Source organism: Prionailurus bengalensis, chromosome A1 (assembly GCF_016509475.1).
Source record: "Prionailurus bengalensis isolate Pbe53 chromosome A1, Fcat_Pben_1.1_paternal_pri, whole genome shotgun sequence".
NCBI lineage: Eukaryota > Metazoa > Chordata > Mammalia > Carnivora > Felidae > Prionailurus > Prionailurus bengalensis.
In genome coordinates this window covers 11,791,366-11,809,038 of record NC_057343.1, presented here as the reverse complement: position 1 = coordinate 11,809,038, position 17,673 = coordinate 11,791,366, and the positions used below count along the sequence as shown (strand labels likewise).

Here is a 17,673-nt window from a genome sequence, read left to right as displayed (position 1 = left end):
GAACAGATGTGTAATATTCTTTTGGGAGGACTTTTCACTACCCAAAAGCTCTAGGATAGGTTACTGATGATGCAAACTGAGAAATCCACAAGACGCAGAAGAAACCTGTGGCAGTGCTCTTAAATTAGACCTTCCTCTTCATCAGAATGCCAACAAGACACTAGTAAGGAAGAGCCCACATCCCATCTCCAAATTAGAGGTTTATAATTACAAAATAAAATATATACCTGGGTACACAAGTCCACAGATCAGCTCATGTTATCTACTTAAACCTCTGACCATTCTCAAATTTCACAATTCAATTCCACCTTTAAGTGACAAATACTGCCCCTATCCTGAGATTCTTTACCAAATTAAAATATTAAACAACTACGACCAAAGCAGGTTGGGCATTCCATGCTAGAATTTTGGCAGACTTGATGAAATGAGCAAGTTCCTCACTCCAATTATCAAGAAGCAACTCCATGAAATTAGGGGCTGTGTGATGACTCTTTTTCACCACTGTAAACCCAGTACCTGACACATAATTAAAACATCAATACTTGTTAAATGAAATAAGCCTAAACTGTCTGTCATTTTATCCACACTGGGTATTAATAATCTTCTTATGGATTCATTCTCTAACCCACAGTTTCCACAATTATCTTTTATCATTACTGGTTTTTCTCATTTTCTAACCTGCTTTATTCAATATCTTTTTGCACAGCTCTAGTTATTTCACACTTTCTAGCAGCTAGACTAATCATGCTAGTCTCCTTTTTTCTTTCCTCTTTGAAAGATTCTCCATTCATATGGCTTTACTTACTACTACTTTAAACAGGTACTAGGAGTCGTTCCTAACTTTTCATTAAAATTTTGTTCACTGTATTGTCTTCCATACAATTCACATCACAATCACACCTTCCTTTAAATGAATGATTCATATGGTATACATTCAGGCTTATATTAAATACCATGTTTTAAATAATGAATATGGTCTTCAGTATGGATGTTCAAAAGGGAAAAGTGTCCCCCTCCAAGTGTTGCTGAAACAGAGCTAATGACAACATACTATAAAAAGTATAGAGTACACTGTACTAATCTACTTCTTATCCTAAGGATCAAAATTCTTTAATAAAAGTAAGTACTAAATGGGGTATGTGGGGGGGGGGGGTCTTTAAAAAGTAAGGTTGTTTAATAAAAGACTGCTGCAGGTAATGTTGAAAAATCCAAAGAAATTATCCAAATACCTTAACTCCCATTTTAGTTAGAAAGATAAATAGAAGCACCAGTTACTATTTTAAGTTCTTTAAGTCAGTACTTGCCTTTAGTTTATCAGGGGATGTGTAAGGAGCTTCAGGAGCATAAATCCTGAAAATATCAGCAAGGCAGCAGGCTACCAATAAGCGAACATCTTTATCAGGATGCTTGAGGAAAAAATCTGAAGCAAGATGTAAAGCTAGGTTTAAATAAAGCTCCTTTTCTTCTTCAGAGTCCTGGTCCATATCCATGAAAGTTTTCACAACCATCTGTACAAAAATAAAATAATGAAATAATGAAATCTTTCATGCAAAAATACAGTCATTTGAAATAACATCCAAATTAGTTGCAAAGATTAACTTCCAAATAATTAATATAAAGTACTTTCATTTTTCCTCTGAGAGAGAACAGATCCTTCTAAAACTACAGAAAAATAACTTTTCTTTTAAAAGACTAAAATACTTTCCATTTACCCATCATACCTGCTTGCCAAATAAGTTTAAAACTAGCCTTATATTTAACAGAAGACGATTTGGGAAGAGAAAGAAAAAAAAATAGTTACAAACAGAGAGGGAAGCAAACCATAAGAGAATCTTAAATAGAGAAAACGGGGTTGATGGGGATGGGGGGGGGGACGGGGAAAATGGGTGATGGGCATTAAGGAGGGCATTTGTTGGAATGAGCACTGGGTGTTGTATATAAGTGATGAAAAACAGGAATCTACTCCCGAAGCCAAGAGCACACTGTATATACTGTATGTTAGCTAACTTGACAATAAATTATACAGATATTTAAAAAAACCCAAACAACTAGCCTTACATGGCATTTCTGGTCTTTTACAACTGGACTAAAAGGAGTATGTCCTTCTTAAAAACTGCGCCCCTTTTTTATATATAATATACCTAATCCTTATATTATACTTCTTAGGAAAAGAAACAATTTATTTTTTCCATCTGGGCCATAAACCATTCCAGATATACAGATTTATATATTCAGCTAAAAAAGAATATATAAATATATTTAAGAAAGGATGATGAAGATGCATTCCTCAACACTAAAAAGCTACCATGAAGTGACTACCACAGCATCCAACAAAATATTTCTTGTGCCACTGTAAAAGAGAATATGACATGGATAGTTATTAGCAGAACTCACCGACATGTATGGAGTGAGCAGAAATAACCTATAGGAAATGGTTCCTTTTTCAAAAACATTTACATAAAGGAAGCAGGACAGAAATAAAAATGGTGAGAATTGGTACCATTTGAGTTCTGTAAAAAGCTTTCTCTAATTTCAGTACCAGTTGTCGCAATGAACCCTCCATCTGTACTATTCTTACTTCAAATGAGACTTTAAATCGCCTAACTTGACAGGAGCACACATTTAAATACAATTCTAATGGAAAGGTAACCACCTGGCATCCACTAGGTGGTGCTGCGAATACTAATCAACAAGTAGGGCTGCCACCAAGTATCAATAGCTATGAGTTGGTCCTTAAAAAACACAAGGATTTCTACTCTGCCAGAGAGCTAGACTTCTGAGTAATAAATCATCTAATGTGTTGCTAGGGAACAGTGTTCCTCAGAGGGCAGACCCTCAGTTCTATTATGCCAGACACCAGAAACAAGAGTAGACTAATCCTGCTAGTGGGGCACTACAGTTAGCTTAAGGGCACGAGGTCCAGAGTTACTTCCTAACTTATTAATTTTATTGATGTAAGATGTATGCTTTGACGGCCTACGCATATTATGAAAAGAGGAAAGAAAAAAAAAAAAGAGACCCACATGCAGGAAACCATTACTTTCTCTAGAATCTCTTCACCAAAGAGGAAGAGTTTCAGTATACTTTGAATAAAATGTTATAGGAAACTCTAGAAATTATATAATGACACCTTACCTGTTAACAAATTGTTGTAATTCTCAAAACTTATCCCCATAATTGTACATTTCAAAAATTACCATCAGCCCACATTAAATCCTTTTTATAATTCTCTAAGAGGGTTGCTAAAAATATGGGTAAGTATAAGTATAAATTAGGAAACAAAAATGAAGGAAAAGTATATTAACCAGATTTCTGGGCATAGATGTCAACAAAATAATGAAAACATATTACAAACACTAAATGTGAGCACTGTGGAAATCATTCCACCTAGATTAACAAAGTTTACTCAAGGGCTAGATAATGAGAATCCCTCAAAATTGTCTACAACTCAAATGGTGTTATAAAACTCAGTAACTCACATTTAAGTTGTCTATTAAAGATGTCTGAGAAAATAACATCTCTACGAGACACTAAATGTTAATCAGCCTTTAAGTATAACTTCTGCATTTAATAATATTTTCTTAGCAAACAATAGAGAAGTTTACCTATCACTGCTGAAATATAATCTGAGGAAATAAATGAATACTCGCTTCTCTAAAAAGTCAATAGATGAAGAGAATGTAGATACACAGAAAATGGAACATGTCATATAGAAAGGGCTTGTAGCTTCACTATTTTTAACAAAACATACACAAGTTCCTAACTAGATATAACACACACAAATTGGTATTTTTAATGTGCTCAAAGATGTCTTTTCCTTTGAAAAATAAACTTCCGATATTTTTTGACATTCTAATACTTTATGCATAAAGGTATAATACTAAGACTTTATAGGAAATTTACGAGCATTAGGAATAAACCATGCAGCAATACCCATAAAACAGTACTTTGCTTTAAGGTTCCTAGGCCTTCAATGATTAATTAAGGTAGGTTTTCCAGTCTTAAAATACTGGATAAATAATAATAATGTATCAAGCAACATAAACGTCTAGGTAGATATAATCTAGAAGGGAAAAAATGCTGAAAAATAAAAACATGTCCACTAACTGATGAATTAGCTTAACATTCTCTTTGGCCATTCTGCTCCTTTAACCATTTTATAATCACAGGGACTATCACTGCCCTGAAGCAAAAGTAAAATATTGTTCAAACACATATAAAGAGACTCTAGCCATACAATGTCTGCCTCATCTATGGAAGTTCACCATCAATCTTGATTCATTGCTGCATGTCAGAAGCAGGGAGAGAAGCTAAAAGTAAAGCACTTTAACCTACTCTCAAAATAACTTACAAGAAAGTAAAACACAGCCTGAGTGCTCAGTACAAAGACTGTAAACTTCCTTTCTTAGAGTAAAATGGTTGTTTTCTAAAATAAATGAGATATAGAACAAAGGAGAACTCTCTACAAACAACAAAGAATATAAAGAGTACTACAGATTGATTCTTTATGCTCAAGTATAGGAGGCCCTAGAAAGCCATTTTTAGCTTTCATTTGCTTTTTTAGCTTTCATTTGCTTTTCAGATGCCCTAATAAAATACAGCTCTATGTGATTTCCACAGGTAACAGCCCACCCTAAACAGATGCCCCCAAAATGTAACACAATTATACTCACCTTTAACCGTCTCACCATTTCCTCTTTAGATATTTTATCTGAGATTTCTTTGACACCAGGAGGATAAGTAATTTTCCCATCATTGGTCCTTGTCTTTGAATGAGCCATGATGGAAATATTTTTACCCCTAAAATAAGAAAACTATTAGATGCAAACCAAAAAATAAGTATAAACAAAATTAATAATAAACATAAGTTACCTATCTTCCCACCAAGTAATTTATTATAACTACTTCCTAATTTACAGTAGGTCACCTCTCTAATTAACAAAAAACATTTTATTAAACATTTCCCCAATTTTTTTCAATTGTATGTTAATTTCCATTTCCACTACTGGCAAGCTAAGTTATTCGCACTAACCCTCCAACTACAAAAATTATAAATAATAAGGGGAAAAAAAACAAAATAAGCATGTTTTTTAAAGCATCACAAATTACTTGGCCAAAATAAAACCAAAGACCTGAGAATAGTAAATGGAGCAATGGAACATTATATCCATTTAGGCTCTAAGGCCATTTGCCAACCCTGACAAATCTAGAGTTCAGTTTTGGTGGTCTTATGAGGCAAGAGGGACAGAAGTAAATCTCAACCTGTCAAAGTAGAATATCAAAGAGACCTTCCTGACATCAATGCAGAATACTACCCCATCTCCAAAAGAAATCACAAAGATAAGCCAGAAATCAACATGTGCCCATGCCCCCATCACCAGGGGACAGCAGAGAAAGCTGCCTTGGTACTAAGCAAGGCAACATAGATACAAGGGAGGTAAAGCTAATTAGTTTTTGCCATGGGCCTGCACGTTTGCTGAGGTTCATATTACCTGAGTTGTCCAGAGAACCTCAACATATGAACTCAGTGACCCCTGAGTGGTAGTACCTCCAAGCACCTAATTAAGTAAAATTCTGCACCTCAAACAATCCCCACTATGATGTTTCCAGGGGTCAAAATGAGCACTATCAAGTCAAAAATAATCAAGAACCTGAAGAAACATGACACTATGAGAAGGAATCAGCAGATATACCAAACACCAAGACAGGACACACAAAGACTTCAGATGTTACAATTATTGAACAAATTATTAAACAAATTGCAAAACTATATTTATCATTAAAAAAATAACAAGGAATAAATAATTATACAGAGTAAACCAGAAAAGTAGAATTTCTAAAAATAAAAAATGCAAAAACTGAAATTAAAAACTCAATGGACATACTTATTAGCAGATTAGAAAAAGCTATCAGAATTAGTCAACTAGAAGAGAGGTCAAAAGAATATACAGAAGGCAGAAAAGTTTAACATGATTCACGGGAGTATCAAAAGAAAACATGAAAGAGACCTCTATCTGAGGAAAACAGCATAAAATATCAATCCATAAATTCAAGAACGCAAACAGAATTAAATTCAAAATACTAAGAATTCTACAGAACAAAACCTTAAAGCCATCATATTACCTTGAAAGGAACAGTATTTAAACTAGTAAGTGGCTTCTCAGTAGCAACAATATAAGCCAGAAGACAGCAAAATGCCATCCTCAATGCGGGAAAAGACTATAATTGCAAAGCTAAAGCTTACATCCAAGGAATATAATTTTCAAGAATAGATTGGAATAAGGACAAATTAGCCAAAGAAAAACTGAAAGCTGTAAGTAAACATATAGTATTTAGAATATTATTTAGCATATACTATGTGCCCCCCCCGCCCACCGACACAAGCTTACATTTCTGAAGGAGTTCAAAATCAAGGAAACAATCTATGATAAGTCAAGATACTGAGCATCTTTGGTAGGAAATGTAACTAAAAGAGAGGTAAAGAGGCTATATTGGGTACAGGTAATGTTCTACTTCTTTATCTGGATGGCGGTTATAGAACTGTTTTCACTTTGTGTAAAGTCACAGAGCTAGACAATATTAGACAACATAATTTTTTACACTTTCCTCAGTTATATTCTACTTCAAAAAATAAAAATCTCCAAACATTAAAAAATTCGTAAATATACTTCCTAATAATGAATGAATCAAAAGAAAACAAGTATATGATCAATAAAGTAAAAACTCAGAAGACAATCATATAATTGTTGACATATCAGCATATGAAAATTCAAATATGAAGAAAATCTATACCTTACCAAAAATGACTCAAGAAAAAAAAATACCTTTAATAAACTTAATCAACAATCAATAAATATTCCTATAAGGAAAAAACTCCAGGTCTACATAGCTTTACTAGTGAGTTCTATCAAATAACTGAGGAAGAAATAATTTCAATGCCACATAAATAATTCCAAAGACTCAAAACACAAGGGAATCTTTTCCAACTCATCTTATACAACTAACTAGCACAACATATCAAAACCCAATGAGAAAAATCAAGAAAAATCACATACCATTCTTGCTCATAAACAAAGATGCAAAATTCCTAAATAAAATATTAGGAAACCAAATGTAGCAACGTTATTAAAACTTGGGTTTATCCCAGGAATGCAAGGTTAGATTCCTCATATTAACAGATTAAAAAGAGAAAAACAAGGGGTGCCTGGATGACTCAGTGGGTTAAGCATCCAACTCTTAGTTTCAGCTCAGGTCATGATCTCATGGTTCATGAGCTCTAGCTCCACATTCCCAGTGGGGAGCATGCTTGGGATTCTCTCTCTCTGCCCCTCTCCTGCTGGCATGTGCTCTCTCAAAACAAATAAACTGAGACAAAAAAAGAAAAATGGTGTGATAATCTCAATAAATAAAGAAAAAAAAAGTTTGAAAACTTCAACAAAAGTTTGAAAACTAAGACAAAAAAGAGAAAAAGCTCAACAAACTAAAAACTGGATGAAAGTTTCCTTTATCTGAGAAAGGTCGGGTGTTACAAATACTATACACCATAAATCATGTTTATTGATGGCCCATTAATCATGATCCACTGAAAGATTTTTACTTAGGATCAAAACATACACAAGCATACCTCCATCATCACTTCTACTTGACCCAGTAATAAAGATGGTAGTCAACAAAGTAAGAAATGAAGAATATAAAGATAAAAAAAAAAGGAACAAAACAGCTACCGTCTGCAGATTATATGATTATGTGCATAGAAACTCCAAAAGGACTTACAGATAAAACCTCAGAATTAAGAAGATTGAGTTTAGTGGAGCACCTGGGTGGCTCTCAGTTGGTTAAGTGTCCAACTCTTGGTTTTGGCTCACGGTTTGTGGGATCGAGCCCCATGTTGCAACAGCAGCATGGAGTCTGCTTGGGATTGTCTCCCTCTCCTCCCTGTCTCTGCCCCTCCCCCACTTGCACTGTCTTTGTCTCTCTCAAAACAAACTAAAAAAAAAAAAAAAGAGAGAGAGAGAGAGAGAAGATTGAGTTTAGCAAGGGTATAGAGTAGAAAACTCAATATGTAAACATCAAATGCCTATAGCTAACATAATACATAACAGTAAAAGACTGAATAATTCCTCTGAAGATCAGAAACAGAACAAATACGTCTGCTCTTACCACTCTTATTCAAGATTATACCGGAAGCCCTAGCCAGACACAGTAAGGCAAGATAAAGGATATAGAAGCCACACAGATTAAATAGAAGCCACATTTCCAGATGGCATGGTTGTTACATAGAAGATTCTAAAAGAATCTACAAAAATAAAAAATAAAAAACTCATTCATCAAGGTTGCAGAATATAAAGCTCAATATACAAAATCAACTGTATTTCTATATACTAGAAAGGAACAGATGGAAACCTTAGTTAAAAGCACAATACTATTTTCAATCACTCCTACTATAAATGAAATACTTCAGTATAAACCTAATAAAACATATACAAGATTGGTATGCTGAAAATTATAAAATACTAATGAAAGAAACCACAGAAAATTTAAATAAATGGAAGACATACCATGTTCATGGATGGGAAAACTCACCATAGTAAAGATGTCAGATTTCCCTAAAACTGATCTACAGGTTTGGAAATTCTAACAAAATCCCAGCAAGACTTTTTGTAGACAGAAACAAGCCTATTCCAAAATGTATATAGAACGGCAAAGGAACTAAAATTGATGAAACAATTTTAGAAAACAATGAAGTAGAAGGTAATCATTCTACACAACTTTAAAACTTTTTATATAGTACAATAAACAATACAATGTGATGTGGGTAAAAGGGACAGACCTACAGATCAATAGAAAAAAACAGACAACCTGAAAGAGATCCACACAAGTATGCCCAATTGGTGTGTGTGCGTGTGTGTGTTGTTGTTGTTTTTACAAAGGTGGTAAAGCAACTGAATGAAGCAATAATAGTTTTCCACATATAGTGCTGGAGCAATGGATAAACACAGACTCGGAAAAAAAAAAAAAGGAAAAGAAAAAAAAGAAAAAGAAAAAGAAGAAAAGAAAACCTTGACCTAAGTGTCTCATATCTTATACAAAATTAATTTAAAATACACCAAAGATTTAAATAGAAAATGTAAACAAAAATTTTTAAAAGAAAACATGGAAGATATCTTCACTATTGAGACTACAAGAGTTTTTAGAAATGACACTACAAGATCTATAAAATGAAAAAGTGACAAACTGGATTTCAAAAATTAAAAACTTTTGCTCTGTGAAAAAAACTGTTAAGAGAAAAGTTAAGCTATATATTGGAGAAAATATTTGCAAATACATATATGACAGAGTACATGTATCTAGCCTATATAAACAAGTCTTAAAAAGATACTATAAAAAAATAATCCATTACAAAATGGGCAAAAGCCATGAACAGACATTTGAAGAGGAAATGCAAATGGCAAATCAGCACATGAAAAAATGTTCACCTCATTAATCATTAGGGAAATGCAAATTAAAAACAAAATAAGGAAAAAAAATCCATTATATACTATTAGAATGGCTAAAATAGAAAATAGCGACAACATCAAATGTAGGCAAGGATGCAAAGAAATTGAATCTAGACACTGCTGGTAGAAATGTGAAATAGTACAAACATAGTTGAAAATAATCTAGCAGTTTCTCATAAAACTGAACAGGCACTTTATCATACAAACCAGCAATTTCACTCTTGGGAATTTTTCCCACAGAAATGAAAGCTTGTGTTCATGCAAACCTGTACAAGAATATTTATAGCAGCGTATTCATACACCCCAAAACCGGAGGCAATCGAAAGCTCCTCAAAGAATGATCAGTTAAACTGACAGATCCATAAAATGCACTACTAAAAAACTTACTTACTGACACATGCAATAATCTATGGTCATTAGACTTACTGTAATATCAAAAGGTTACATGCTATATGGTTTCATTAATTTAACATTCTCAAAATGACAACTATAGGCATGGAGAACAGATTAGTGGTTGCCAGGGTACACAGATAAGACTGAGTGGTAGCATGAGAGAATTCTTTCATAATTCTGTATCTTGATTGTGATGGTAATGACAAGAATCTATACACAGGATCAAAGTACACAGGACTACATACACTCAGAGAGAGAGAGAAAATATTGTGCAGAAACTTGAGAAAACAGAGTAAGATCAGTAATTTAATTAACAATATTATACAAATGTCAATTTCCTAATTTGATATTGTACTACAACTACATCAGATGTCACAACCAGCAAAAGATAACTGAAGGGTTCATAGGATTCTATGTTCATTTTTTACAACTTTATGCCTATAATTATTTCAAAATAAGAAGGCTTAAGAGCAAACCAATCAATTGTATTCATATGGACAGCAACTAAAAAGTTTAAAAATGCAATTTACATAGAAAAGCATAAAATACCTGCAGTAAATCTAACAAAAGATGTGCTTTTAGAGAAAATCTTAAAGCTTCACTGACAGAAATGAAAGAAAACCTAAATAAATGAAGATATATCATGGGCTGGGTTGGAAGTCTCAAATACTGTAAAGATAGCAAATCTTCCCTGTGATTATGTTATCAATACAATCCAATCAAATTCAAGTTTTGATTTTAAAAGAACTATAGCAAATTTATCTTAAAATTTATATGTAAATGCAAAAGGCCAAAAATAGCGAGACACTTAAAGAAGAAAACACTCTAAATGGATTTGTTCTATCAGATATTAAAACCCATTATAAAGGTAATTTAAATGATGTAGCATTAGTGCAGGAGGGAAAAAAAAAATCAATGGAAAAGACAGCCTAGAATCAGAGCTACGTGAAATTAATATACGTGAAAATTAATATATGAAACGCACAACAGTAAGAAAAGATCAGAGAGGACAAGATAAAAAGTTCCGAATATTACCTAATATTTCAACAACATTAAATATTCCAATCCATGAACACTGGATGTTTTTCCATTTATTTGTGTCTTACTTCTTTGATCAACGTATTGCAGTTTTTGGTACACAAGTGTTTTGCCTCCTTGATAAAGTTTGTTCTCAAGTCATTTTTTTCTTTTTGATACTATTGTGAAGGAATTCTTTTGTTCATCTCCCACAGTTCATTGTTAGTATATAAAAACGTAACTGATTTTTGCATGTTGATTTGGTATCCTGCAACTTAACAGAATTTATTAGCTCTAAAAGGTTTTTTTGCAGGATCTTTAAGGTTTTCACATCATCTATAAACAGGTAATTTTACTTCTTCCTTTCTGATTTGGATTCCTTTTATTTCTTGCTTTTACTTTATTGTCTAACTGCTCTGACTAGGACTTCCAGTACCATGTTGAACAGAAGTGGCAAGACTGGGCATCTTTGTCTTGTTACTGATCTTAGAAGAAAGCTATTTTTCACCATTGAGAAATGCAAATCAATAAGGAGGAATCACTTCACTTCTGTTAGGATGGCCATTATAAAAAAAAAAAGAAGAAAAAGAAAAAAAAAGCTAACAAGTGTTGACAAAACGTGAAAGATAAAGAACTCTTGTACATTGTTGATGTGAATATACAATGATGCAGCCAGTAGGGAAAACAGTAGGGAGGTTCCTCAAAAAATTAAAAATAGAACTACCATACAATCCAGAAATCCTGATACTGGCTATATATCCAAAAAACAATGGAAATCAATATCTCTTAAGATGTATCTGCATACCCATATTCACTGCAATATTATTCACAATAGCCAAGATATGGAAAGAACCCAAATCCTCATCAATAGATGAATGGATAAAGAAAAAGTGGTATATACTTAAAATAGAACAGTATTCAGGCTTAAAAAAGAAGAAAATCCTACCATTTGCAACAACATGGATGGACCTGGAAGACATTATGCTGAGTGAAATATGTTAGTGATAGAAGGGCAAATACTGCAGGACTCCATTTATAGAAGTATCTAAAATAGTCAAACTTATAGAAGCAGGAAATAGAATAGTGGCTGCCAGGAGATGAGAGGAGGAGAAAATGGGGAGTTATTCGATGAGTATAAAGTTACAGTTCTACATGACGGTTAAATTCTAGAGATGTTCTATACAACACGGCACCTATAGCTAAGTCAGTGTTTAGGACTAACTTAAGAATTTAAGAGTAGGGGTGCCTGGCCACCTAAAGGTGGCTCACTGGGTTAAGCGTCTGACTTCGGTTCAGGTCATGACCTCATAGTTCATGGGCTGGAGCCCCACAGCGAGCTCTGTGCTGACAGTGCAGAGCCTGGAGCCTGCTTTCCATTTTCTATCTCTCAATCTGCCCCTCCCCCACTGATGCTCATGTGTGCTACCTCTCTTGCTCTCTCAAAAGTAAACATTACAAAATATTTTTAAAAAGAATTTGTTAAGAGTATAGATTTCATGTGAAGTGTGTTCTTACCAAAAAAAAGCAAAGGGGCACAAGGAAACTTTTAGAAGTAATAGCTATTTTATTAGAAGTGATAGCTGTGTGGTAATGGTATCAGAGGTGTTGTATATAATATATATGCAGTGTTTTCTCTATCAGTTATAGAGCAATAAATCTGTTTTAAAAAAAGAAAAGATTTTCAGGTACCCTTTGGGAAATAAGATGCTTTGCCCCATCTGCTGGGTCGAGGGTGGGGGCAGGGGAGAAGAGGAGAAGGAAGAGATAGAAGAGGAATAGGAGGAGAAAGAAGAAGAAAAAGAAGAGGAGGGAAAATGGTCAGTGGGCAGTTAGATTTCCAGAGAGATGTCTGAGCTAGGGACAGATGTGGGGATCCTCAGTGATAGTTAAAACCAGGGGCACAGATGACAGATTCAGGAAGTCTTATAAAGTAAGAAGAGATAAGAGAAGGTACATCTTTAAGAAATAGGGAGAGGAAAAAGAACTTACAAAGGAATGTGAGAATGACCAAAGAAGTATGGAGAAGATTTGGAAGGAAGCTGTATCAGAAAGTAGGGGGTATACCATGTTTCAAGACAAGGAGTGGCCAACAGTACTAGATGCTACAGAGAGCTCAAGATGAAAAAACTCAACAGAATCCATTGAGGGATTAACTGAAAATGGGCATGAGGGATCTTACCGATGAAAATGTTCTAAAATTGGATTATGGTGATGATTGCGTTTTTCAGTAAATTGCCTAAAAAAAAAATTATTGAACTGTACACTTGAAAGGGATAAAATTTATTAATTTTACAATATATAAATTATAGCTCAATAAAGTTGTTTGAAATTTTAATAATTCATTCAAGTTCTGAGATACTTTAATGCCTATATAGAAAAAAATAATATCGGGGTACCTGGGTGGCTCAGTTGGTTAAGCATCCAACTTCAGCTCAGGTCATGATCACATGGTTCATGGATTCGAGCCCTGTGTCAGGCTCTGTGCTGACAGCTTGGAGCCTGGAGCCTGCCTCAGATTGTGTCTCCCTCTCTCTTTCTGCCCCTCCCCTACTTGCACTCTGTCCCTCTCTCAAAAATACATAAACGACGTAGGAGGAAGGGGGGGAGGAGGGGGGAGGAGGAGGGAGGAGGAGGAGGGAGGAGGAGGGAGAAGGAGGAAGGAAAAGGAAAAAAATAACATCATACCTATACCTCACAGCTTACACAAAATGAATTCCAGGTAGATTAGTGAGAAGAACCAAGGTCATAGCTGTGTTCCTTCAACCAAAGAAGATAGATATTTACCAAAGGCCCAGGACAAATCATTTCAGAGGATAGTAAATAAATGTGACAGGATTCCCAGTTTTCCACAGAAGCTGGAATACAAAAAAGTCTCTGCCTTGCCTCGACACAAGTAAAAGCTAATGCTCATTATTCCTAACAATAGATATACAATTGTGACCACACCCTGCAACTAAGTAATATAGATATGGTGCCTTTGTAGAATAAAGTCATCTACATGGTCAAAAATTGGCCTTGGTAAAATTTGTCAAGTGCCTGTTATTTGCAGAACTCTTTAGCAGTGACCATCGGGCAAAATGAGTAAGATAGATCTCAAAATCTACCAAAAAAACCTAAATATTTAAATCACAGTAAATTCTATAATTATTCTAACAGAAATAACAAGCTTGGAAAATATAAGATCAAAAGAAAGCCCATTTCTACAGGTGAATGGGGGTGAAGTGGTAACGATGTACAGAACAAAAGGACAGAGAGAACAGTTTAGAATGTGTTACCAATCTAGAGAAGAAAGTTCAGAATTTAACTTAAGATCTAGAATTATGACTGAAGGAAAAGGTGGAAGGAAGTAAAGGGAGCTAAGGAAGAAAAGATAAGAGTCAACAAAGAGGCAGGTTTACTCAGTTTGCACTTCAGTTTTATAAACAATAGAACTGGAAGCAGAGATTTGAAGTATCTCTGTGAATATATACAAGCTGTTTCTTCAGAATGACATATTTACTGGCCCTTGTCTACTAAGCAAATGATGTACCTTAATTAAGTCTATGTTTAAACTTTCACTGACTTCTCCAACCAGAGCAAGACTCCTCCCCCTACAGCTAGGAAAACTTTGAACATATCATAATTGGCATTATCACATCATATTTAGTGAACTTATTCTATGTCTCTTACTAGGCCATAAGCCCTATAAGCGAAGGATAGTATATCATTTTATGCTAGCATCTATTAGAGAACCTAGCACAAAGCAGGTACCCTGGAAATCCTTGCTGAATGAATGACCAGAACTGTTCTAATAAATGATGGCTACAACAGGCAATACAGACCAGAAAGGAGAAATCAAATACAGTAAAACCAGTTAAAAAACTGCTACAACATTCCAGATAAGAAGTAAGGAAGAAATGGGGAAACATGGGGAAACAAGAACTGATTCAAAGACTTATGGATGATATTAAAAGAGAAGTAAAAAAAAAAAAAAAAAGTAAAGAGAAGTAGATGATTACAAGATTCAAAGCCTCTGTTCCTTGAAAGTCAATTACTTATTTACTGAGAATTTACTTGGTGCAGTATACTACACCATATACTAGGAATGCAATGACAAGCAAATATATAAAATCTCTGCTCTCACCATAATGGAGATAGGGAAAAAACATACAGAGGTCAAGTCTTGGGGAAAAAATTTTGGTCTAAAAGGTAACTAAAGATATAGATCTGAAGTTTTAAAGAAAATCAAAGCCAGAAAATATTTTGGTCATAAAGCTCATGCTTTATGGGTTTACAAGATTAAGAAAAACATGTAGGATGAGCTGAGACACCAAGACTCAACCCTGAGGAAACATCTATATTGATATGGGGAGGGGGATAGGAAGAAAAACAGAAGGGTCAGAAAAGGTAGAAAAATTAAAAAAAAAAAAAATGTTTTAACCTAGAAAAAAATGCTTGAAGATGAAGGGGTGGCATACAGTGCTAATTATTTCAGAAACACATGTTGCTGAAACATACAAAATGGCCTTAGTAAATACTCCCTTGGACCTGGTAAGGTGATCTTTAAGGAAAAAGTTTCCCGAAATAACAGAAATAACTACTAAACTGCAACCTAAGAGAAAAAAAAAAAAAGTGTAAATGAGAAAGAGGGAAAGGGAGCAATGCTGAAGAAAGAAAGGGTATGGGAAATAAATGGGATCTTCAATTTTTATCAGAAACGAATAAGAGATATTGATATACAGCTGCTCCTCTGAGGTTTAACAGACTTAAATTATCTGACATAATATATTTCATCTTTGTGGACTTTTAATTATTCACATGTAAAGCAGAGTGGATACACTGAAAATAAGAAAATAATAACCGTACTTAAAAAATAATTTATATAGGGGCACCTGGGTGGCTCAGTCAGTTAAGCGTCCGACTTCGGCTCAGATCATGATCTCACTGTGAGTTCGAGCCCCATGTCGGGCTCTGTGTTGACAGCTCAGAGCCTGGAGCCTGCTTCGGATTCTGTGTCTCCCTCTCTCTCTGTTCTATCCCCACTCACACTGTCTCTCTCTGCCTCTCAAAAAATAAATAAATGCTAAAAAAAAATTTTTTTAATAATAATTTACATAAAACTGACCACTATCAGAATCCATTTTATATACTAAATACACTATAGAAGAACAAATTCCTTTTTCCATTTAAAAATATATGCTTTCAATTTACCCCCAATTTATAGTAAAACTATGATATAGAATTTTCCTGCTTTTAAAGGGTAATGTGAAACAAATAGTTTCAGAAAGCAGTTAATTTCATTGTATGCACTGTAATGCATGTTGTTACAAATATTTACATTTTTATATCCAATATGAACAAATAAAACACAATAAAATATTCTAATACTAAAGAGCTTATACAACCTTTGAGTAAGTTCATCTAAAATGTTAATTAAGGGAAACATCTATATTTTTAATCTGATCTTTTTTCATGTTTATTCATTTTTGAGAGCGTGTGCACACACACAGGGCAGAAAGCTAGAGGGAGACAGAGGATCCGAAGCTAACTCTGGGCTTTGACAACAGAGAGCTGGACATGGTGCTCAAACTCATGAACCATGTGACCATGACCCAAGCTCAAGTCCGATGCTCCACCAATTGAGCCACCTAAGCACCCCCATATCAGTATTTTTAAAAATCATACTGACAGTCACTGGAAGAAAAATCAATGAAAACATTGTTCTTTATTCTGATAATATCACATATAAATAAATGTTGTTAAGATCAAATAAGACTACAGTAAAAATATTTAAGATCCTTTCAATGAATGGAAAAAAACAAAGTACTGACTGGATTGAAGAGCAAAGGTAAGAGCAATAGGAATAATCTTTTTTTTTAACTGATCTGAGAAGAAATAAAGACATCTGACACTGTCGTGATTTTTATTAAAAATCCAGTATGTGACAACAAATTCAGGGTCACAGAAATCAAATCAGACTGCTACTAGAATCTCTACTTGGCTGTGTTTATTAAAAACTGCTGTTCCTCCTGGGAGTTTACTCCAAGTCCGAGTTGGAATTAGAAGGGAAACAAGATTTTGTGAAGACTCTGGTAACTGCAAAATGCAGTCTTCCCACAATCGGTACCTCTTATAACCAGCAGATGGTGCCCTCCATAAAGACAACCTTTCCAGTCCAGAGTGATTACAGAGAATAGAAGTTAGGCTTATTCTAAGCCAGGAACAATTAAAAAGCTAGTAAGAGTGCTTTCTAAAAGAATAAAAGACAAAATAAATTATGTTAATTTTCCCTAAGTGTATAACCTTAAGGCCACGTTTACATATTTTCCAACTATGCAAACAAAAAGCTGTTTTCCATATACAGTGTTACCACTAAGCTACCAAGCAACTTGAATTAATCTTTTTTAATTCAAATTAAGTTTATTTAATAGTTATCTCTATGAGTTCTGGTGAAACAAAGCAATTTTAAATGGCTTAAAGTCCTTTTAGACAGCAAACTCATTCTGTTCATATTTTTGGTAATGTTTATTTACAAAAGATTAAACATATTTCTTGCCTACATGCCTTTTAAGGACCATCAACATTACAGAAGGGAGTAAAGTTTAACTTAACTGGTTCAAAAAGAGCCCTAGGCCATAGAATATCTCGACTAGCACCAGTTTTTTTTTTTTTTAATGTTTATTTGTTTTTGAGAGACAGCGAGCAAGCAAGAGCAAGCTCAAATATGAGCAGGGGAGGGGCACAGAGGACCCTAAGGAGGCTCGAACTCAGGAACCATGAGATCATG

The 17,673-nt window shown here is 34.3% G+C and overlaps 1 protein-coding gene across 1 annotated transcript in view; it reads right to left on the bottom strand.

Annotated features, from left to right (window-relative positions):
* PDS5B (PDS5 cohesin associated factor B) overlaps window positions 1-17,673 on the bottom strand; it is a 196,046-nt gene that overhangs the window by 123,022 nt on the left and 55,351 nt on the right. The window contains 2 exon segments of the mRNA XM_043576591.1: window positions 1,305-1,508; window positions 4,674-4,800. Of these exon segments, the coding sequence (XP_043432526.1) occupies window positions 1,305-1,508; window positions 4,674-4,781 (312 nt within the window). The 5' untranslated portion in view covers window positions 4,782-4,800.